The sequence below is a fragment of the Peromyscus californicus genome, unplaced genomic scaffold, assembly GCF_007827085.1.
Source record: "Peromyscus californicus insignis strain IS unplaced genomic scaffold, ASM782708v3 Scaffold_2__1_contigs__length_46816999, whole genome shotgun sequence".
NCBI classification, from domain to species: Eukaryota; Metazoa; Chordata; class Mammalia; order Rodentia; family Cricetidae; genus Peromyscus; species Peromyscus californicus.
The window spans coordinates 25166074-25190009 of NW_026294540.1; the positions used below are offsets into that span (position 1 = coordinate 25166074).

Below are 23936 nucleotides of genomic sequence, written 5' to 3' on the forward strand. Positions count from 1 at the left end.
GGTTCTAGCTATTACAAATAGTGCTGCTATGAACATAATTGAGCATGTATCTTTGTATGATTGAGCATTCCTTGGGTATATGCCCAAGAGTGGTATGGCTGGGTCTTGAGGTAGATTGATACCCAATTTTCTGAGAAACCACCATACTGATTTCCACAGTGGTTGTACAAGTTTGCACTCCCACCAACAGTGGAGGAGTGTTCCCTTTGCTCTGCATCCTCTCCAACATTGACTGTCATTAGTGTTTTTGATCATAGCCATTCTGACAGGTGTAAGGTGGTATCTCAGAGTCGTTTTGATTTGCATTTCTCTGATGATTAAGGATGTTGAGCATTTCTTTAAATGTCTTTCAGCCATTTGTGATTCTTGTTTTGTGAATTCTCTGTTTAACTGTTTGGCCCATTTTTTAATTGGATTGTTCAGTATTTTGATGTCTAGTTTCTTGAGTTCTTTATATACTTTGGAGATCAGTCCTCTGTCAGATGTGGGGTTGGTGAAGGTCTTTTCTCATTCTGTAGGCTGTCTTTTCTCCCTCATTAACACTGATGCAAAAATACTCAAACAAAATATTGGCAAACCGAATCCAAGAACACATCAAAAAAAATTATCCACCATGACTAAGTAGGTTTCATCCCAGGGATGCAAGGATGGTTCAGCATATGAAAGTCTGTCAATGTAATAGACCATATAAACAAACTGAAAGAAAAATACCACATCATCATCTCACTAGATGCTGAAAAAGCCTTTGACAAAATCCAACACCCCTTCATGATAAAGGTCTTAGAGAGATCAGGAATACAAGGAACATTCCTAAACATAATAAAGGCAATTTACAGCAAGCCAACAGCCACCATCAAATTAAATGGAGAGAAACTCAAAGTGATTTCACTAAAATCAGGAACAAGACAAGGATATCCACTCTCCCCATATTTATTCCATATAGTACTTTAAGTTCTAGCTAGAGCAATAACTCAGCTCACTTTCTACTTTCCATTCAGCTGGGACCCCAAACCATAGAATGGTGCTGCCCACTGGGTGAGGGTTCTCCCTCAGGACCCAGTCTAGGAATTCTCTCAGATATTCCCAGAGGTTTGTTTCCATGGTGATTCTACATCCTGATAAGTTGAGAAAATAAAACATCATATCAGATATAACAGTGCATGGGATCACAGGAGGTCTCTCTTTAGTGTGAAAATGGCCAGTGTCCCTTTTCTTTATTGTGTCCTCAGATCACTTTGAACTCAGTATCCCCGGATGGCTTAGGGAATTAGAAGGGTAGTCACCTGACTTCCCAGGACCCTGGCCAGCTATTCTAGCCTAATTGGTGAACTGGAGGCCATTGAGGGACCTCATCTCAAAGGTGGTGGATAGAGTTCCTGAAGATGACAACAGAGGTAGTCCTCTGTGTCCACACTCTTGTGCCCACCTGTGAATGAAGACACACAGGAACATGTACCCACACACATGAATATGCACACACACATGAATATGCACGCACACATTAGAAGAGCACAGAGATCTGATCCCCTGAGGCCTGTGCACTGAAACTCCTCCCTCTGCCCACCCTCTGCCAAAACTCATTCAAGCTCAATCTACTTCTCCAGGACGCTGTGTCAACCGCTGAGGTCGGCCCTGCTGACAGTGTGTCTGACTCCACAGAGACCCTTTTTTCCTGTGCTGGTTCTCAGGACAGCTCACTATGGACTTGTTGAAACTCCATCCTCAGCCCTTCGAATCCTACAGCTGAGAGCCAGATCCCCTCTGTCTTCTGTGTCCTGTGTCCAGTAGAGGATGAGCCATGGGTCGCCCGGAACTGGAAGCAGCCGGCTTCTCTCTGGTCAAGCTGGGCAGCCTAGTGGCCATTATCAGCTGTGGCCTGCCCTTTTGGCGTGTGATGAGATTTTCTGAAGAGACCAGCATTTGGGAGGGCATGTGGGTCCTGTGTGAGGCTAACGGACTCAAGAACCTGAAATGCATGCCATACACTTCACACCTGGAACTGCCACAGGACCTACAGGTGTCTCGAGTTCTGGTGGTCATCTGCATCATCATCTCCTACCTGTGTTTGCTGCTGTACATGATCGGGGATGAACGCATGTCATGTGTGTCAAATGTGAATGATGCAAAAAAGATCAAGATGGCGGCAAGTGGGTTGTTCCTGGGGGCTGGTCTGCTGCTGCTGGTGTCTGCATCCTGGGTCACACACAATGTCATCCTTGGCATCACCAACCCTCAAATGGTCTTCCCATGGAAACCAGAGATGGGAGCCTCACTCTACCTGGGCTGGCTCAGCTCCCTGCTGCTTCTGCTGGGAGGGGCCCTTCTGGGTGGGGCCCACCTCAGGTGTCAGGGCCCAAGTAACAATGACCAGCCCAGTGTCTTTGAGGGCTTCAACAATGAACAACCCAGTGATTTTGAGGGCTCCAACAATGACCAGTCCAGTGTCTTTGAGGGCTTCAACAATGACCAAGCCAGTGCTTTGAGGGCTCCAGGGAAGAGCCCTCCTCCCATGTCCATTAGGAGAGGGGTGAGTCTTCCTTCCCTGTCAGTGGAATGGAGAGACAGCAGCACTTCAAGGATGAGTGCAGTTCTTCCCAGCTGCAGTGGGAATCTGTCCATAAGGACTGCCCCACTATAACTTAGCAAAGGGCCCTTTATTATTATACAGTTCACACCTTTAGCAAGTCAATTCCTACACCAAAACCTTTCATTTTAGGCCACCAGAGGGACAATGCCAAATGCGAATTCTCAGGAATGGAATACCACAGTGGTGTGGGTTGTTCCTAATCTAAGTTTTCACAGGATTTGAACCCCTAGGAAATGCTCAGCTAAGACTTCAAAGAGAAGGTCCAGGAGACAGGAGGTAGCAATTACAAAGGACAGATCTAAGCTAGGTGCTAACACTCCGGAGTCAGACCAGCTATAGCTCTTGTGGAATTCTCCCAACAACAATGCATAAGGTGGCCCAGTCTCTCTGTGTTTTGGATTTGTTCATCTGTAGACAGCTCAGACCACCTTGTGACTGTTTATTATTCTCTATCTGTTCCCCTCTGACTGAAGCACCTTTGGCCTGATTGAAGAAGGAGAACCAGGAAGCTCTAAGCCTCGAGTGCCCTCCTCAGCCTCAGGGAACTACTGCTGGGGATACAAGGGGAGAGAAAACTCCTCCATGGACCTGGCTGCGAACTGGCCCAGGGGACCTCCTGGATGCAGCTGTCATGAGTCAGCACACTGTTGTGGTGCATTTCCTGTGGATGCAGCTGATAAGTCACCCATGAACATGGGACCCCAATAAAGTCACTGCTCCCCTAAGCTGGACTGGGATGGAGTCCTTTCAGGGTCTGCTGTGATTGTCTGTATTTGGGGTATCTAGAATCAGACTGAAGGTTAACACTACAGTGTTAGTGTCAGAGCTGTTGGGGGAGGGGCAGGCAGGGACTCAGCCTGGCTGCCACTGCCTAGCCTTCTCTGAAAACTCCCCTAAGGACTTCTTGTCCCAGAGCTCCCCTCTGAACTTACTGATAGTCTGTGGCCCTGGCACATCTACCACCTGCTTGCAGAAGATAAGCCTGGGTACTGGTAACCACCTTCCGCTGGCGGGAGGTCACTGTGGTACTATGGTAACATGTAAGTCAGCCCATGGAGTAGTATAGCCTGACTGAGTTCATTGAGATGCAGTGTGTGTGTGTGTGTGTGTGTGTGTGTGTGTGAGAGAGAGAGAGAGAGACAGAGACAGAGACAGAGACAGAGAGACAGAGAGAGAGACAGAGAAACAGAGAGACAGAGAGAGACAGAGACCAAGGACCATGTCAGGTGTCCCTGTCAATGAAATTTCCCACTGTTTCCTGAGACAGGGTCTCTTTAGCACCCACCTGTTAGGCCTGCTTGGCCAGCCAACAAGCTTCAGGCTCCAGCTGTGTGTTTCTCTCCAGAGCATGGATGACAGGTGTGTGTCCCACACCAGTGTTTCACAGGGGTGCTGCATCTGAACTCAGGTCCTCATGCTGCGACAATTGCTCCACCTGCCATCCCCTCAGATGGACACTGACCTGGAATTACACTTGTCCCCACAGGCCTTGGCCCAGTCTCTCGCCCCTCCTCCTCCTCCTCATATTTCCTCTGTCTAAATCATTCTTTTCTGCACAAGTGCTGCCTCAGGTGTGGTCAGGGCTGCCCAGCACAGCTGTGGCTTACCTCAGAGGCTCCCACTGTGTGTGTTCTGGAGCAGGGGATGGCTGTGTGGAAAGGCAGGGCTGGGTGTTCCACATTGGCTCAGTGACTCCTGTGAACTCGGGGGTCTTTGTTTCTCTTCCCGTTGCTGGCACAATATGTCATCCAGAGGCGACTTCAGGAGGGAAGAAAGGGTCCATTTTGACTCACAATTGAGGATACAACAGAGAAAGCGTGGGAACAGGAGTGTGAGGTGGCTTGTCACACTCCATCTGCAGTCAGGGAGCAGAGGGAGATGGATGCTGGTGCTCAGCTTGTCTTCTCCTTTGATTTTCAGTGTGTGTGTGTGTGTGTGTGTGTGTGTGTGTGTGTGTGTGTGTGTGTGTGTGCGCGTGTGTGTAGGAAGTTGAGACAGGGTCTCACTCCGTGGCCATGGCTGCCTTGGGCCTTGTTGTGTTGACCAGACTAGATTTTCACTCCCAGATGTCCACTTGCCTCTTCCTCCTGGATTTGTAGAATCCTGATCCCAAAGAGGAGAGGGGGTGGGGTCCTGGGCTGGAGGCTGAGTAAGGGATTAATGGGCTCTGAGCTGTGCAGAGAAGTGAACTCTGAGAAGTTTGGGAAGGGCGGCCTTGGATTCCTCCATGGATGCAGAATGCCCTCTATGTCTGTGCAGATGCTTCTGGTCAATGTAGCAGTGGCTGGTAAGTGAAGGGGTCCCAGCTCTTGGCTCCCAGGATCCTGAGAGATTGAGAGGACCAAGCAGATGCCACAACAGGCTGCTCAGTCTTTTCTCAGAGATCAGGCCTCAATTTCAGTTTCCTAAGACTTAAGCAAGCAGTTTCTGGGAGAGCCATAAAAAAAAAGGACATGCACAGATGTCCCTGTCAGCAGGGACAGGGAGATAGGATGCACCAAGCCTGGGCCACTTAGCCAGCCCCCACAACAGTAAATGCTTGGCCAGCCAGCCTCAACACCAGCTCAATGACAAAGACTGGGACTTGTCCAGTCTTGCCAAAAATGGGTAACTGTAACCCCCAACTAACCCTAACCAATTAAAAATTACTAACGTGATTGCCACTCACATAAACCATTCCAAGTCTGTTCCTATGTAGTCTGTAGACACCAAGAGCCCAGTTGCTTTACCCTGTATAAAAACCCTGCCCCATTGCTATTCAGGGACTCTCCTGTCTGCTGCCGCCCTCAGAGGGACAGAGAGGCCCGAGTTAACTCCCAACAATAAAAAGACTCTTTGCTTTGGCATTGGATTTGGTCTCCTGATGGGCTCTGGGGGACTCTGGGTACAACAAGATGAGCCTGTTTAACAGACTGTGAACCATTCTTTGATCATGTGACAGCCCAAGTGTTTTGAGGAACTCGACTTTCCCCTTTGTCCTTCTTGTTAGAATTCTGCCCTCACTCCAGCTGCATGACCGACTACACACGTGCAGTTCAGGAGTTAAGCAAAGGGTCTTGTGTCATCAGTGTGTGCTGGGGATTAGGTCCGCATGGCGTGGTCACCCAAACAGCACTTGCATGGTGTAGCTCCGTAAGCCCGCCTGAGCGTGTTCATTGGAACCCTTAAAAAGCCGGACACAGACCCCACCTTCTCTCTCTCTTCTGTTCTCTCTTCCCCCACCATCTTTCCCTCTCTCTGCACGTGCTCCTTACCCAGGCTGGTTCTCTTGTTTCCCCCTCCCCAACCCCACACACCCCTCTTCCTCCTAATAAAGCTCTGATACTGCTACTGGGTATAGTCGTGGCCGTGACCTTTCCAAGAGGTAACCAGCCCAGGTAACAAGCACTGCTTATCATTCTTAGACGTCGCCTCCTCCTTCCTTGTCTTTGTTCCTGATGGGGACATCCTTTGTATCTCAGGCTGCCCTGGAAGGTGTGGTCAACGTGTCTTATACCTCTCTGTGCTCAGACAGAGAAAGACAGTTGCCAGCTGCCATCCTCACTCTGAGGGATTTTAGCTTTTCTTGATTTGTTTGGTTTTCTTTAAAAGTTTTTTTTTTTTTTTTTTTTGAGACAGGGTTTCTGTGTGTATCCTTCGTTGTCCTGGAACTAGTTTTGTAAACCTGTCTGGCCTAGATTATAGAGATCTGCCTTGAAGGTGACTCCTGAATAGTGGGGGCTTCCTCCTGGACCCTGGAATAGGCACAAACCACACTCAAACACCCGTTTTCACAGAGAATTCCTTTATTAAGCCAATGGAGAAAAGTTACAGTGGCTGGAGGCAGAAAGCAGGACCAATGCCCTTGCAGGGGTAATTTTGAAGAGGAGAAGGGGAGGTCTGTGGTAGAATGGGCTAGGATGTGCTGGTAAAGAGATAGAGTATGAGGGAGAAGGGGAAATTGTAGTGCCCGTTCTAATTGGTCTTAATAATAAAATCCTGGAGTCAGGTATCGGGGTAAATGCTGAAAGATCAAAGAGACAAAGGAGCCAGCCACAGCCACCTCTCACCTCTCCAACTCCTCAGTCTGAAAGGGGAGCTGAGCTCCTGTCTCCTCCTGCCTTATAGTCCCCTCTCTGCCCAGCCTTATCACTTCCTGTCTCCACCTCCCTAGTGCTGGGATCAAAGGCATGAAATCCCAAGAGCTGGGATTAAAGGTGTGCGCCACCACCGACCAGTACACTTGTGTTTTTAAATGTAGTTTAAGGTATCAAACTCACATGATCCTAACAGTATAATGTGTTCTAGTTTACTTTTTGTTAGTGAGATAAACACCATGACCAAAGCAAGTTGAGGAAGAAAAATGTTATTTGTTATTGATGTTGTTTTTATCTTCAGTAACAGGGAAGCCATGGTAGGATCCTGGAAGCAGGAACTGAAGCAGAGACCATAAGGAACATCTCTAACTGGCTTGTTCCCTTCCTTATACAACTCAGGCCCACATGCCTAGGGATAGTGCTGCCCTCAGTGGGCTGGGACCTCCCAGGTCAATTGGTAGCCCTGAAAATGACCCACAGCTATGTCCAGTGAACGATCTGATGGAGGCAATTCTTCAGGTGAGGATTCCTCTTTCCAGATGTCAAGTTGAAAACCTAGATTAGCCACGAGTTGTGGGAAGCATTTGAGTGGCTGAGCTATCTGCTTTGGGTTTTCTGTCTCTGGCTGTCTGTCTGTCTCTACTTGTCTCTCTGTGTCTGTGTGCCCTGGTTATTTTATTTTTATTTACTGATTTATTCATTCATTTGTTTATTTGTTGATAGTCTCCTTGATGCAAGCTAGAGTCATTAGGGAAGAGGGACTCTCAACTGAGAAAATGTTCCCATAAGATTGGCTTCTAAGCATGGATGTCAGGCATTCTCTTGAGTAATGATTGATGTGGGTAGGCCTGTCCACTGTGAGCGGTAGCATCCCTAGGCAGGTAGTGCTGGGTTGTATAAGAGGTCAGGCTGAGTGTAGTGTTTCCCCATACCCTCTGCTTCAGTCCTCCCCTGGCTTCCCTCAGTGGACTGTGACCAGGGACACATCTGCCTGACAACCCCTTTCCTCCATCCCAGCAGTAGAAACTCTAAGACACTCTGTCTTTGTCTGTCTCTGGGTGTCCCACAATACCTCGGTGATGCTGGCACTGGACACTTTTGTCCCTGGGGCACATTTGGTGTGGGAAGTGTACAGCAGGCTGTAAGGAAAACCTGATTTTTGATGGTAGCATCCACACTCCACTCTGGAATCTATCCTAGTAAATGGGTATGAGGAGAGTGTGTGGGGACACCACCAACTTCCACTGGACATGAATGAATGTTGCATGGCAGGTCCCTCAGGAGAGGACATGCTCAGGTCCAATGTAGAAAACAGAATGGTCAATGTGGTCTGGGAGTCAGTGATGCCATCAGGGACCCAGCCATGTCACTGTTCTTCTCTGTCACCTTCTGCTCCCAAGCCTTGGTGCCCAGTCTGTCAACTAATCATGCTGGACACTTCTCTAGAGAACAAAGGGAGAGCTCTGGGCTTGGTGGTATACACCTGAGAATCATCATTGTGGAGGTTAAGGCAGGAGGATCATGAGTTCAAAGCTGACCTGTGCCATGTCACAAGAATGTGTATGCAATGTAAACAGAAGGTGGGAGTAGGGAGGCCAGAGAACATGGCAGTGTGAATCCAGTCCTACCTGCCAATCACCTTCTACTGCAAGCCATTGGTCAGAGGAAGAACACTGGTCAGAGCTGGGCATATCATGGCCGAGAGCTAGCTAGGGAATCTGGGGACCAAGCAGGTTTTATTGTCACCTTGCTGTGGATATTGTTCTGTATAAATAAAACACTGATTGGCCAGACAGGAAGTGTAGGCAGGACTAACAGAAAGGAGACTTGAGGGAACAGGAAGGCAGAGGGGAGACTGCCTGCACCCACCGCCAGGACAAGAAAGATGTAAGGTACCAGTAAGCCACGAGCCACGTGGCAAAGTATAGATTAATAAAAATGGGCTGAATATAAGAGTAAGAGCTAGACAATGATAGGCCTGAGCTAATGGCCAAGCAGTTTAAATAATATAAGCACCTGTATGCTTATTTTATAAGTGGACTCCAGGACTGGCAGGGCTTGGCGGGAGCTAGAGAGAAATTCTCCAGCTACAAATGGTGCCCAACATGTTGGCAAGAGTTTCCACCTAAAACCTGAGTAAAAAGATTATAAAATGGAGCGAAAAACAGTTCCTAGTTGTCTCTTTCAAGTTAGCAGCAGCCTGCGTGTTTGAGCTACTATCTACTATGGCGGGTTCATGGCATGCGTGCTCGACCTGCGGCGGGAATGAAGCCTCAAGTGGCACATTAAGCTGAGTGGTGGATTTAGCCTTTGCTAGTACAAAACAAAAAGAGGTTTCTGGGCTACACGCTGCTTTGATAGAAGCATAGACCCACTATTTCTGAGAGTTGATGGCTCCCAGAGCTGGCGGAAAACGTACCACCGCCATGTTGGGAAGCTGAAGTGGGCGGAGCCAACAGCCACAGCACCGTTTCAGTCTTATACTGCAGTTTAAAGCAATAGGCTCAAGGTAATATAAAAAACAAGCCACATAAAGATGGCTATCACACAGAGAATCTGGATTATGTTCTCTTTGATATTCGTAACTGAAGAAAAACATTTGATTGTAAAAGCTGTTGAGTTACACCAAAACGTATATTTTAAAGGTACCTTGACTTCAAAATTTAGATATAAGGATGTGTTGCTTTGGAAAGGAGGCTCTGCTTTTGTTTCCACAGAAAGCCAAAGGCTATGGATTTGTTCCAGATTAAGATACATCAGGTTTGACCAGCCAAGACCACCTGAAAGGTCTCCAATGACACCATGGCCCAGATGATCCAACATCCAGAACCATTTCAAGGCAACTGGCTCAGACGATACACCCTCACGGACTACTCCATAATCCTAAAATTTTCTTTGTGTCCCCATAAGATACAGCACCCCACTCCAGCAGGAAGTAGTAAGAGAAGCTACGCCCAAATTCCCAAATATACCATGCTGGCTTTGGAGATGAAATTGGCTCATTCCTTCTCTAAACCCAAACATATTCCTAAAATAAAAGGTTAAAAGATTCTTTTGTCCCATATCAGAAGAGCCCTCTGGTGTGGGACAGAGAAAAACCAATATGTTTATTTGAAACAGGTTGATTATAAATGCAATCTCTTTCTAAAGAAGAAAAGGGGAGGGGCTGGAAAGATGGTTCAGTGGTTAAGAGCACTGGCTGCTCTTCCTAAAGGTCCTGAGTTCAATTCCCAGCAACCACATGGTGGCTCACAACCATCTATAATGAGATCTGGTGCCCTCTTCTGGCCTTCAGGGACACATGTAGGCAGAACACTGTATACCTAATAAATAAATAAATCTTTAAAAAAAAAAGAAGAAGAAAAGGGGATATGATATAGATATATAGGATATAGATATGATAGGATAAAAGGGTAGATTAATGAACCTACTATTAAAGAACAACAACTTGTTTAAAATGTTTTACATTTGGTATAGATTTTAGTTTATGTTAAAAATGTTTAGCCGGGCGGTGGTGGCGCACGCCTTTAATCCCAGCACTCGGGAGGCAGAGGCAGGCGGATCTCTGTGAGTTCAAGGCCAGCCTGGGCTACCAAGTGAGTTCCAGGAGAGGCACAAAGCTACACAGAGAAACCCTGTCTCAAAAAACCAAAAAAAAAAAAAAGTTTTACATTAGTATAGATTTTAGTTTATTGATACAAGTTTAAACTTAATTTTGTTATACTGTATATATATATCTATTCTCATTTGAGGTATTATGTTTATGTAACTCATTTAGATTGGAGTGGATAATTAAATAGATTAATAATTAGTCATCTATGATAATCATACTTGTAGCCATGTTAGTTAAATCTTCTAAGTATACATAGATATATTTCAGATAGATAAGAAATCTTCAAATACTTCAAAGACCTACAGAATATGGCATTTAAAATATTTTTTAAAATTTAGACTTTCTGGACAGTGAGAAATGTCTGCTCCTGGCAACACTGGATTTACTTCAGAAAGGAGGATGGACATCAAAGACACTCCATATGGAGTTTATCTTCACCTTGGCAAAAATAGCCATTTGGACAAGAAACTTTTCTTGCCTGGACTGCTTCATCAACTGAACATACAGGACCCATAGAAAGATGACCACTGAAATTTGCTTGACAAAATGGTCCTTCAGATTCCTGCTTCGCAGAGAAAACTGCCAGACATTCTACAAAACACTGAGAATAATGACCAAGAGACTCTAACCCTGTGGGCTGAAGACAGATGCCCCAACTTTACAAAGGAACATGAGGTGACTGTCCAGGCTGTCAGCTGTCTCTGTCTACCCGGCAAGACTCCCAAAAGTTGCTTACATCCTTCTCCAGTTTCTCAGGTAGTATTATATCCTTCTGAGGTCTTTGATGTAGTTGAAGCTAGATAGTTACAATTTTTCTTAGTTATGATAAAAGATAAGTTAGATATAAAACCTTAAACACAAATATAAGATAGATAGGGTATCTTCTTTAATATTGTAACTGTAATTCTTGCTTGATAATTGTTTTGTTATATGTAATTTTACTATGTTAAAGTTAAAACCTTCCTTTTTGAAAAAGAAGAAAAGGGGAAGTGCTGTGGATATCACTCTGTATAAATAAAACACTGATTGGCCAGTAGCCAGACAGGAAGTATAGGCGGGACTAACAGAGAGGAGAATAGAGGGAACAGGAAGGCAGAGGGGAGACTGCCTGCACCCACCGCCAGGACAAGAAAGATGTAAGGTACCAGTAAGCCACGAGCCACGTGGCAAAGTATAGATTAATAGAAATAGGCTAAATATAAGAGTAAGAGCTAGACTTTGATAGGCCTGAGCTAAGGGCCAAGCAGTTTAAATAATATAAGCACCTGTATGTTTATTTTATAAGTGGGCTCCAGGACTGGCAGGGCTTGGCGGGAGCTGAAGAAAAATTCTCCAGCTACAGTCACCTCGTCCCCACGTGGACCAATCAGTTATGTGTGTGCTGTGGGATGGTTTTTCTGTATGCTGTGAGGATGTGGTGCTACTGTTGGTTAATAAAGAAGCTGTATTGGCAACACAGGATAAGAGCCAGGTTGGAAATCCAAGCAAAGATACAGGGAGAAGAATGGTGGAGTCAGGGGGAAGCAGAGCAATGCCGGGCGAAGGAAGATGTATTATAAAGGTAAAGCCACGAGACATATGGTGATACATAGATTAATAGTAACGGGTTAATTTAAGGTGATAGAGCTAGCTAGCAAGTAGCCTGATCATTAGACCAAATAGTTTGTAATTAATGTAAGCCTCGGTGTGTTTATTTGGGAATGGCTGTGGGACACAGAAAAACTTCTGGCTACAGGAGTAGACATGCTCTCTTTTTCTAAATTATCATTTTATATAATATCTAATTATATAAATGTCTTGAATTCAATGCATTTATATGTATGCATTCATATACATGGGAGGAGGGAGATTCATTCAATGGTATGGATGCTTTTGCTCTGATTCAAACCTTCAGGAGACTGTTCTGGGCTCAGAATACAGAGACCCAGCACTGAGGTACAGCTTGGAGGTCCTGAGGTCCATCTGAAAACCCAGGTAAACATGCAGCATACTCTGGCATGTGATGGTAAATCTAGTGCCAAAGAGGAAAAGACAGGGGGAGCCACAGGGCTTCCTGTCCAGTAGGTCTGCACAGTTGATGAGCCCTGGTCCATGAGACACTTGTCTTAAAGGAGATAGATGCCATCCAGAGGATGATGCCAGAGGAAATCCTTTGGTCTCCTCATGCACACGACATCTAGGAATGCACCCACAGGACAGTACACAGAAACACACACACACACACACACACACACACACACACACACACACACACACACACACTTTTTACATAAGGCAGTACAGGCTGGTTCTGAGGCCACATGATCTGAAGCTCCACCCTGTGCCCCACCCCTTGTCATACCCTCAGACTCCCCCAATCTCTATCACCAGATGCCTCTGTCAACTGCTGTCCTCACACTGCTGCCGCGGACATCTGCTTCTACAGAGGTAATTATTGTTGGTGTGGACTGAGTCTCTGTCTGCTTTTGTGTCTCTCTGCCTCCAGGGAAAGGCTTTCTCTAGACATTTGTGAGGTCCATCATCAGTCCTTGGGATCCTACAGCTCAGCCCAGATCCCTATTAACTCCCTTACCTAACTACAGTGACTCTGGGCCATGATTCTCAAGGCCCTGCAGCAGGTCAGCACCTCTGTGGCCAGACTGGGCAGGCCAGTGGCCCTTTGGAGCTGTTTGCCAGCCCTGTGAAGGGTGACAATATCTCCTGCATGTGATGTAAGGGCTAGAATCGTATGTTAGGCGGGGTCTATGGCAAATGTGCCAGGTACACAGACAATATACTATACAGTATAAGGACCATGGCTACTGGGTCACATCAGCTCAGGGCCACAGGTGTCTCAGGTCCTCATGGTCATCTGTATAATGGAATGGGTTTGCTGTTGTGTATGTTTGAGGTTGAGTGTCATCATGGCTGTCTAATGACAGAGATGATGTCATGATTGTGAGGAGGGTGGATGTCTTGATCCTGGTGCTGGCCTGCAGTCAATGGTGCCCATGTCCTGGGGAACACACAACTTCATCTATGGCTGCTCCAATGCACTCTTGGGCTCCATGCAGAAAGCAGAGTAGGGTGTCTGGCTCTACCCAGGCTGATGCAGCTCCACGCTGCTGATGCTTGGAGGAGCCCTACAGTCCTGAAAGGCCCCAGCTGAAAATGAATTGTTCAGTCCCAGGATCAGCACTGGATCCTCCACCCAGCAAGAGAGCACATGGTGGGCCTCTGTCAACATGGTGTCTCTGTTTATCCCTGAACTCAGCTCAGACCATGTTCTAGTGTGCCCGAGTGTTCTTTCCTTCTCTCTCCCTACCCCCTCTCTCTGTCTCTCCCTCTCTCTCTTTCCCCCACACCCTCTCTGACAGTGTTACTCTGTCCTAGCTGAAACATAACTCAATCTGTATACAAGCGGGCCTGGACCTCACAGAGATAGACTAACTCTGCCTCCCAAGTGCTGGGATTAAAGGAGTTTGCACCAACATCTAGACAGTTTGCCTTCTCTGTCTGTCATAAAACACTAACACAAAACAACCTGTCCTCCAGGATGTAGTCCATCATGGCGAGGATGTCATGGGGCAGGAGCACGAGGCAGGCGGTCACATCACATCCACAGTCAGGAAGCACAGAGAGGTGATGCTGGGGCTCAGTCACTTTCTACTTTCCATTCTTCTGGGACCCAAACCATAAAATGGTGCTGCCCACTGGATGAGGATTCAACCTCAGTTACCCAGCCTAGGAATTCTCTCAGATATTCCTAGGGGATTGTTTCCATGGTGATTCTACATCCTGATAAGTTGACAAGATAGAATATTATATCAGATATAGCAGTGCATGGGACCACAGGAGGTCTCTGCTTGGTGTGCAGCTGACCAATGTCCCTTTTCTGTATTGTGTCCTCAGATCCCCAGAACTCAGTATCCCCGGATGGCTTAGGGAATTAGGAGGGTTGTCACCTGACTTCCCAGGACCCTGACCCGCTATTCTAGCCTAATTGGTGAACTGGAGGCCATTGAGGGACCTCATCTCAAAGGTGGTGGATAGCGTTCCTGAAGATGACAACAGAGGTTGTCCTCTGTGTCCACACTCTTGTGCCCACTAGTGCATGAAGACACACAGAAACATGTACCCACACACATGAATATGCACACACACATGAATATGCACACACACATATTAAAAAGAGTACAGAGATCTGATCCCATGAGGCCTGTGCACTGAAACTCCCCCCTCTCCCCACCCTCTGCCAAATCCCATATCAGCTTAACCTATTTCACCAGGACGCTGTGTCAACTGCTGAGGTCCCTCCTGTTGGTAACATGTCTGACTCTATAGTGACCCTCATTTCTGTTGCTGGTTCTCTGGACAGCTCACTATTGACATGGTGAAACTCCATCCTCAGCCCTACGAACCCTGCAGCTGAGAGCCAGATCCCCTCTGTCTTCTGTGTCCTGTGTCCAGCAGAGAATGAGCCATGGGTCGCCAGGAACTGGAAGCAGCCAGCTTCTCTCTGATCAAGCTGGGCAGCCTAGTGGCCATTATCAGCTGTGGCCTGCCCTCGTGGCATGTGATGAAATTTTCGGAAGAGACCAACCTTTGGGAGGGCCTTTGGATCCTGTGTGAGATTAACGGACTCAAGAGCCAGACATGCAGGTGGTACAGATCACACCTGGTAGTGCCACAGGACCTGCAGGTGTCTCGAGTTCTGGTGGTCATCTGCATCATCATCACCTGGCTGGGTTTGCTGCTGTACATGATCGGGGATGAACGCATTGCATGTGTGTCAAATGTGAATAATGCAAAAAAGATCAAGTTGGCGGCAAGTGGGTTGTTCCTGGGGGTTGGTCTGCTGCTGTTGGTGTCTGCGTCCTGGGTCACACACAATGTCATCCTTGGTATCACCAACCCTCAAATGGTCTTCCCATTGAAACCAGAGATGGGAGCCTCACTCTACCTGAGCTGGCTCAGCTCTCTGCTGTTTCTGCTGGGAGGGGTCCTCCTGGGAGGGGCCCTGCTGTGTTGTGAGGACCCAACTAAGATTGACCAGCCCACTCCTTTTGAGGGCTCCTGGGAAGGGCCCTCTGTGCTTTATATCTGGAGTTAGTGAGGTTCAATTAGCAGGTCACTGGAATGAAGAGAGAGGGGCACCTCAAGGATGAGTCTAGCCTTTCCCAGCTGCAGAGGGGATTGGTCTCTATGGGCTGCTCTACAGTAGCTTAGCAGAGGGCCCTTTCATTATTATACAATTCACACTTTATCAGGTCAATTCCTACACCAAAACTAGATAAAACTTAGTTTTATCTAAGCCCCCCAAAGGGATGATGCCAAACACAAATTCTCAGGAAAGAAATACCACAGTGTTCTGGGTTGTTCCTAATCTAAGTTTTCTTAGGAAACTCTCAGATAAGACTTCAAAGAGAAGATCCAGGAGACAGGAGGTAGCAATCATAAAAGGCAGATCTAAGCTAGGTGGTAACACTCTGGGGTCACACAGGCTGTAGCTCTGTGGAATTCTCCCAACACTCCTCAGACAACAACAATGCATGCGGTAGGCCAGTCTCTGTGGTTTGGATTTGTTCATCTGTAGACAGCTCAGACCACCTTGTGACTGTTTATTATTCTGTAGCTGTTCCCCTCTGACTGAAGCACCTTTGGCCTGATGGAAGAAGGAGAACCAGGAAGCTCTAAGACTCCAGTGACCTCCTCAGCCTCAGGGAACTAGTGCTGGGGATACAAGGGGAGAGAAAACTCCTCCATGGACCTGGCTGCAAACTGGCCCAGGGGACCTCCTGGATGCAGCTGTCATGAGTCAGCACACTGTTGTGGTGCATTTCCTGTGGATGCAGCTGATGAGTCACCCATGAATAGGGACCCCAATAAAGTTACTGGACCTCTGCTGGACTGGGATGGAGTTATTTCAGGGTTTGCAGAAACCCTCTGTATGGGGTGACTGGAAACAGACTGAAGGTTAATTAGGATGTTAGTGCCAGAGCTGCTGGCTTTTGGGGAATGGGCAAGCAGGGACTGCCCCAGGTTGCCACCTGTGTGTTCCTCTCTGATACCCTCATTAAGATCTTCTTGTGACAGAGATCCTTGCTGAAATTACTGATAGTCTGTGGCCCTGGCAGTTCTGCCACTTGCTTGCAGAAGATAAGCCTGGGTACTGGTAACCACCTTCCCCTGGCGGGAGGTCACTGTGGTACTATGATAACATGTAAGTCAGTCAGCTTATGGAGAAGTATAGCCTGGTTGAGTTCATTGAGATGTAGTGTGTATGTGTGTGTGTGTGTGTGTGTGTGTGTGTGTGTGTGTGTGTGTGTGTGAGAGAGAGAGAGAGAGAGAGAGAGAGAGAGAGAGAGAGAGAGAGAGAGAGAGACCAAGGACCATGTCAGGTGTCCCTATAAAACAAATTTCCCACTGTTTCCTGAGACAGGGTCTCTTTAGCACCCACCTGTGAGGCCTGCTTGACCAGCCAACAAGCTGCATGTTCCTGCTGTGTGTTTCTCTCCAGAGCATGGATGACAGGTGTGTGCCCCACACCAGTGTTTCACAGGGGTGCTGCATCTGAACTCAGGTCCTCATGCTGTGACAATTGCTCCATCTGCCATCCCCTCAGATGGACATTGACCTGGAATTACACTTGTCCCCTCAGATGGACACTGACCTGGAATTACACTTGTCCCCTCAGATGGACACTGACCTGGAATTACACTTGTCCCCATTCGCTTTGGCCCAGTCTCTCGCCCCTCCTCCTCCTCCTCATATTTCCTCTGTCTAAATCATTCTTTTCTGCACAAGTGCTGTCTCATGTGTGGTCAGGGCTGCCCAGCACAGCTGTGGATTTCCTCAGAGGCTCCCACTGTGTGTGTTCTGGAGCAGGGGATGGCTGTGTGTGGAAAGGCAGGGCTGGGTGTTTCACATTGGCTCAGTGACTCCTGCGAACTCGGGGGTCTTTGTTTCTCTGCCCGTTGCTGGCACAATATGTCATCCAGAGGTCACTTCAGGAGGGAAGAAAGGGTCCATTTTGACTCACAATTGAGGATACAACAGAGAAAGCATGGGAACAGGAGTGTAAGGCAGCTTGTCACACTCCATCTGCAGTCAGGAAGCAGAGAGAGATGGATGCTGGTGCTCAGCTTGTCCTCCCTTTGATTTTCAGTGTGTGTGTTTGTGTGTGTGTGTGTGTGTGTGTGTGTGTGTGTGTGTGTTTGTCTAGCAAGTTGAGACAGGGTCTCAATCTGTGGCCACAGTTACCTTGGGCCTTGTTGTGTAGACCAGACTAGATTATCACTCCCAGATATCCACTTGCCTCTTCCTCCTAGATTTGTAGAATCCTGATCCCAAGGAAGGGTAGGGGTGGGGTCCAGGCCCTGGAATAGAGCCTGAGTGAGGGATTAGTGAGTACTGGGCTGTGCAGAGAACTGGACTCTGAGAAGTTGAGGAAGGGCAGCCTTTGGTTCCCCATGGAATCGGATTGCCCTCTATCTGTGCAGAAGTTTCCAGCTGATGCAGTGAAGGAGTCCCAGCTCTTGGTTCCTAGGGTCCTAAGAGATTGAGAGGACCAAGCAGACACCACAACAGACTGCTCAGTCTTCTCTCAAAGATCAGGCCTCAATTTCAGTTTCCTGGGACTGAGCAAGAAGTTTCTGGGAGGGCCATGAACAAAAGACAATCACTGATGCCCCTGTCAGCAGGGACAGGGAGATAGGATGCACCAAGCCTGGGCCACTGATCCAGCCCCCACAGTCAGTTCGGGATAAGCCAGATAGCCTCTGTTGCAGCTGAAGGACAAAGCCTGGGATTGTCCAGGCTAGCCCAAAAATGGATAACTGTAACTCCCAACTAACTCTAACCATGTAATAGCTACTAAAATGATTGCCACTCACATAAACCAATCCCAAGTCTGTTCCTATGTAGTCTGTAGACCCCAAGATCCCCCTTGCATTTCCCCATATAAAAACCCGGCTCCATTGCTACTCGGGGTCTCTCCTGCTCTGCTCCTCATCAGAGGATGGAGAGGCCTGAGTTAACTCCCAACAATAAAAAGAACCTTTGCTTTTGCTTCGGATTCGGCTGCCCTGGAAGGTGTGATCATCCTGTCTCAGGGCTCTCTGTGCTGAGACGGAGAATCACAGCTGCCAGCTGCCATCCTCACTCTGAGGGGTTTTAGCTTTTGTTGGTTTGTTTTTCTCTAAAAAAAAAATTTCTTTGAAAAGAGTTTCTCTGCATATTTTTTGTTGTCCTGGAACTAGTTTTTATACCAGGCGGGCCTAGAATCATAGAGACGTGCCTTGAAGGAGACCCTGATAGTGGGGGCGTCCTCCTGGATCCTGGAATCAGCACAAACTGCACTCAATACCTGTTTGCACAGAGAGACCGTTTATTAGGCGGGGAAGAAAAATTAAAGTGATATCCATCTGAATCAGGCAGAAAACAGAACCAAATGACCTTGCTGGTGTAATTTTTAAGGAGAGAAGGGGAGGTCTGTGTTAGAATGGGCTAGGATGTAGCATGAATCTCGATAGTGTATGAGGGAGAAGGAAAAGGTGTAGTACCAGTTCTAACTGTTCTTAATAATAAAAACCCCGAGTCAGATATCGGGGTAAATGCTGAAATTACAGAGAGACAATGGAGCAAGCCACAGCCACCTCTCACCTCTCCAACTCCTCAGCCTGAAAGGGAAGACAAGCTCCTGTCTCTTCCTGCCTTATATTCCTCTCTCTTCCCAGCCTTAACACTTCCTGTCTCTACCTCCCTAGTGCTGGGATCAAAGGCCTGTGCCTCCCAAGTACTGGGATCAGAGGCATAAGAACCCAAATGCTGGGATTAAAGATGTGTGCCACCACTGCCTGGCCTCTAGTGACTAGCTCCACACTCTGATCTCCAGGCCAGCTTTATTTATTAGGGCAACAATTTTATTTATTTATTAAAGAAACAATCATGACTAAAGAGACATCAGAGAAGGGGGAAGGGACAAGGGAAGAGGGAAAGGGTAATTGTCCTAGAGGGACAAGAACTGCCTCTGTATAGAGGGGAGACAGAGGTGGCCCAAGGTAAATGGGGAAACCCGAGATAGGATGAGATGTTTAATATTAATTGAGCATGTTAATTAGGTGAATCAAAAGGGGCTCTTGATTGCTGGACTTTGGTAGTCAGCCTCAGGTGGAGGAAGTTACCATATATGGGATAGACCTTGGCGGCTAGTTTAAGTAATGTAATCTTAACAGTTTTTAAAAGCAGATGGAGTGTGGGAGAATGTATTGTAATAGATTATTACAAAAAAATGAATGTACTGTAATAGATTATTAAAGTCAGAGGGAATGGAGTAGAAGGGCAAGGCCTGCCAGAGGCACATGCCCCAGGGGTCTAGTGTCCCTTCACACCTGCCTCTGCCTTCCCTGTGCTGCGATTAAAGATGTGTGTCAAAGGACCCAACATTTTTTAGTTTCAGTTCTTAAGAAAGGATGCCATGCTCAGGCTGGCCTTGAACTAACATAAATCTGGCTGCCTCTGTCCCCAAGGCAGCCACCTACCACCAGATCTTGTGCTGCCCTCAACAGGCATGGCTTTTCATTGGCCTGGAGCTTGGGGATTCAGCCAGATGAACTGGCATCTCCATCCCAGCATCTTCTGGTTCCCACCTTCACAGTGGCCAGATGACAATCCCACTCTGCCACACCTCGCTTTTTAAATGTAGGTTTTGTGACCAAACTCACATGGTCATGCCTGCATGCTGTGTTCTAGTTTACTATTTGTTAGGGAGATAAACACCATGACCAAAGCAAGTTGGGAAAGAAAAGTGTCTTTTTCTTCAGCTTATGGGGAGGATCCTGGAAGCAGGAACTGAACCCGAGACCATGAGGAACATCTCTTCCTGGCTTGTTCCCTTTCTTATACAACTCACGTCCACAGGCCTAGGGATAGTGCTGCCCTCAGTGGGCTGGGACCTCCCAGGTCAATTGGTAGCCCTGAAAATGCCCCACAGCTCTGCCCAGAGAACGACCTGATGGAGTCAGTTCTTCAGGTGAGGATCCCTCTTTCCAGGTGTCAAGTTGAAAACCTAGATTAGCCATGAGTTATGGGAAGCATTTGACTGGCTAAGCCATCTGCTTCGGGTTTTCTGTCTCTGTCTGTCTGTCTCTACTTGTTTCTGTGTGTCTGTGTGTCCGGGTTATTTTTTTTTTATTTACTGATTTATTTATTTATTTGTTTATTGTCTCCTTGATGCAAGCTAGAGTCATTAGGGAAGAGGGACTCTCAATTGAGAAAATGTTCCCATAAGATTGGCTTCTAAGCATGGATGTCAGGCATTCTCTCAATTAATGATTGATGTAGGTGGGCCCAGTCCACTGTGAAAGGTACCATCCCTAGGCAGGCAGTTGTAGTAGTATTTGTTCTGCTCAGGACCTTGGGCTGTTTGGCCCAAAGGAGGCGGTGCTTCCTGCCATTGTACATGACTTATAAGGTAAGGGAGAAGGGTCACATGCTCCTTCTCCCTGCTCCTGCCTGTGAGATGGAATCGCTCCCAGTCAGATCAGAGTATGACTTCTGCTGTCTACTCCCTTCTGTTATCTTGAGTATATTTCCTCAATTTATATCTTAATAAATTCTGTTTCCCATTTAACAGACTCTTGTGGATTGATTGTAAAAGGTGGCGCCCAATCTGGCGCATGAACCCACAACCCTGAGATTAAGAGTCTCATGCTCTTACCGACTGAGCTAGCAGGGCTCTGCAGGGTGGATAAACTCACCCTCAGGTAGTTCTGGATTGTATTAGAAGTCAGGCTGTCTTAGTTAGCCGTGTTTCTGCATACCCTCTGCTTCAGTCGTGCTCTGTCTTCCCTCAGTGGACTGTGACCAGGGATATATAAGCCGGACAAACCATTTCCTCCCATCACAGCAGTAGAAACTCTAAGACACTCTGTTTTGTTTTGTCTCTGTGTGTCCCAAATTATCTCAGTGTTGCTGGGCACTGTACACAGGCACTGTTCCATAGAGCCTGGACAGCTAAATGGAACAACCAACCATCCCAGGATGTGGCCAGAACTCCAGCTTTCTCAGGTCCCTCCCAAAGATGAGTGACATCCCCCAGGTCAGCTGGAATCAGTCTCAAGAACTTGGCATCCTCACTCCACTTCACCTGCTACCCCTTTCTAATTCCTCACCTTTGTAGGATAATAAACAAAAGGGAGGAATGTTAGCATTCAGGCATTATGCTGGCCTGCCCTTTGGACCTGGCAAAAAAAATATTCAACCACAGCCACTCCCTGTGTGCACACATATGTGAGCATTCAGTTGCAACCACTAAGGATACCCTCTATGCACATGCATTTGGCAATATTCTAGCAGGTATGCTAGCCAGCTCAGAGTCCTAAGGTTACTACATTGCTGCATACCCATTGGGCATGAGTTATGTCCCCGTTAAGAGACAAGTTCTACCCACACCCTGTCTCTTTTCTGCTGCTTCTTCCAGAGGCAAGTCTCTGTCCCCACTCCTCCAATAAACATCCTATGTGAGTTTTGTTGTATGGTTGTATGAGGACTTTATCTCCCACTGTAAACTACAACACAGTGTCTTCTGTGAAAGATTTTACTGGATGAGCTATCTTCTTAGTTTTGGGAAATGTTATTTTAAGGTGTGTTACTTTTGTTTATGTTGTATTTGTTTAACTGTGTGAAGCTGCGTTACTGTGCCTGTCTAAAACACCTGATGGTCTAAGAAAGAGCTGAACGGCCAATAGTGAGGCAGGAGAAAGGATAGATGGGGCTGGCAGGCAGAGAGGATAATAGGAGGAAAGTCTGAAAGAGGAGCGATTTAGGAGCAAGAGAAGAAGGAGGACATCAGGGACAAGTTGCCCAGCTACACAACCAGCAACGGAGTAAGAAAGACAGGTCTACAAAAATAGAGAAAGGTAAAAGCCCAGAGGCAAAAGACAGATGGGTTAATTTAAAGGTAAAACGTCGGGAAGAAACAAGCCAAGCAGGGGCCAGGCATTCATAATTAAGAATAAGCCTCCATGCATGATTTATTTGGGAGCTGGGTGGCAGGCCCCAAAGACACAAAGAGTAAGAAAGCAACAACAACAACACTTAGGGTTTTCTGTCTGGGTTGTATAAGGAGTCAGGATGAGCAAGCCAGTAAGCAGTGTTTCCCCATGCCCTCTGCTTCAGTTCCTGCCTTGGCTTCCCTCAGTGGACTGTGACCAGGGACACATCAGCCTGACAACCCCTTTCCTCCCATCACTGCAGTAGAAACTCTAAGACACTCTGTCTTTGTCTCTGTGTGTCCCACATTACCTCGGTGTTGCCTGGCACTGGACACTTTTGTCCCTGAGGCACATTTGGTGTGGGAAGTGAACAGCAGGCGGTGAGGAAACCCTGATTTTTGAGGGCAGCATTCACAATTCATTTGGAAACTGTCCTAGTTAATGGATATGAGGAGAGTATATGGGGACACCATCAGCTTCTACTGGACATGAATGAATGTTGCCTGGTGGGTCCCTCAGGAGAGGACATGCTCAGGTCCAATGTAGAAAACAGAATGGTCAATGTGGTCTGGGGTCAGTGATGCCATCAGGGACCCAGCCATGTCACTGTTTTTTTCTGTCACCTCTGCTCCCAAGCCTTGGTGCCCAGTCTGTCAACTCATCATGCTGGACACTTCTCTAGAGGACAAAGGGGACAATCCGGGGCCTTGGTGTAGTACACCTCAGCATCATCATTGTGGAGGTCAAGGAGAAAAGACAGTAAGTTCAACGCTGACCTGTGTTATGTCACTGGAGTGTGTCATTAAAAATGTAAGGAGGGAGTAGGGAGGAAAGAGACCTTGACAATGTGAATCTAGTCCTACCTGTCAATCACCATGCGGAGTCTTCTACTGCAACCCATTGGCCAGGGAATGGTCACTGGTCCGCCCTTGCATGTGCTGGCCGTGCACAGAGGAGGGAAGCTGGGGACAGAGCAGTCTGTTTTTCCAAACTTGTCTCTGTTTAGGTCAAAAATTAAGAGTACGCACAATCTATTTTACTCAATTATTTTATACAATAAATATTTATATAAATATGTTGTACCTAATGTGTGTATGTGAGTACCCATATAGAGCGAAGAAAGGAGTTTCTTTTTTTTTTTTAATTTATTTATTTATTATTTATACAGTATTCTGCCTGCACGTATGCCTGCAGGCCAGAAGAGGGCACCAGATCTCATTACAGATGGCTGTGAGCCACCATGTGGTTGCTGGGAATTGAACTCAGGACCTCTGGAAGAGTAGCCAGTGCTCTTAACCTCTGAGCCATCTCTCCAGCCCGAGGGGTTTCTTTTATGGACACTTTTAGTCCAGATTCCGGCTGCAGGGAACTATTCTGAGGTTCGGAATAAGAAACCCAGCACTGAGGTAGAGCTTGGAGGAACTGAGATCAATCTAGAACCCTGGTAAATATGCAGCATATTTGCCGGGTGGTGGTGGCGTACGCCTTAAATTCCAGCACTCGGGAGGCAGAGGCAGGTGGATCTCTGTGAGTTCGAGGTCAGCCTGGTCTCCAAAGCAAGTTCCAGGAAATGCGCAAAGCTACACAGAGAAACCCTGTCTTGAAAAACCAGAAAAAAAATATATGCAGCATGTTCAAGGATGTGATGGTAAATCTAGTACCAAAGAGGAAGAGACAGGGGGAGC

The 23936-nt window shown here is 47.1% G+C and overlaps 2 protein-coding genes across 2 annotated transcripts; both read left to right on the plus strand.

Annotated features, from left to right (window-relative positions):
- Window positions 1-1798: 1798 nt before the first annotated feature.
- Window positions 1799-14687, plus strand: LOC128120754 (claudin-4-like). The gene is made up of 2 exons (XM_052754954.1): window positions 1799-2527; window positions 14634-14687. Exons 1-2 carry the CDS (start codon window positions 1799-1801, stop codon window positions 14685-14687), a joined length of 783 nt encoding a protein of 260 aa, XP_052610914.1.
- Window positions 14688-14738: 51 nt separating this feature from the next.
- Window positions 14739-15368, plus strand: LOC128120755 (claudin-13-like). Its single transcript, XM_052754955.1, has one exon. The coding sequence runs from the start codon at window positions 14739-14741 to the stop codon at window positions 15366-15368; it is 630 nt and encodes a 209-aa protein (XP_052610915.1).
- Window positions 15369-23936: the final 8568 nt, after the last annotated feature.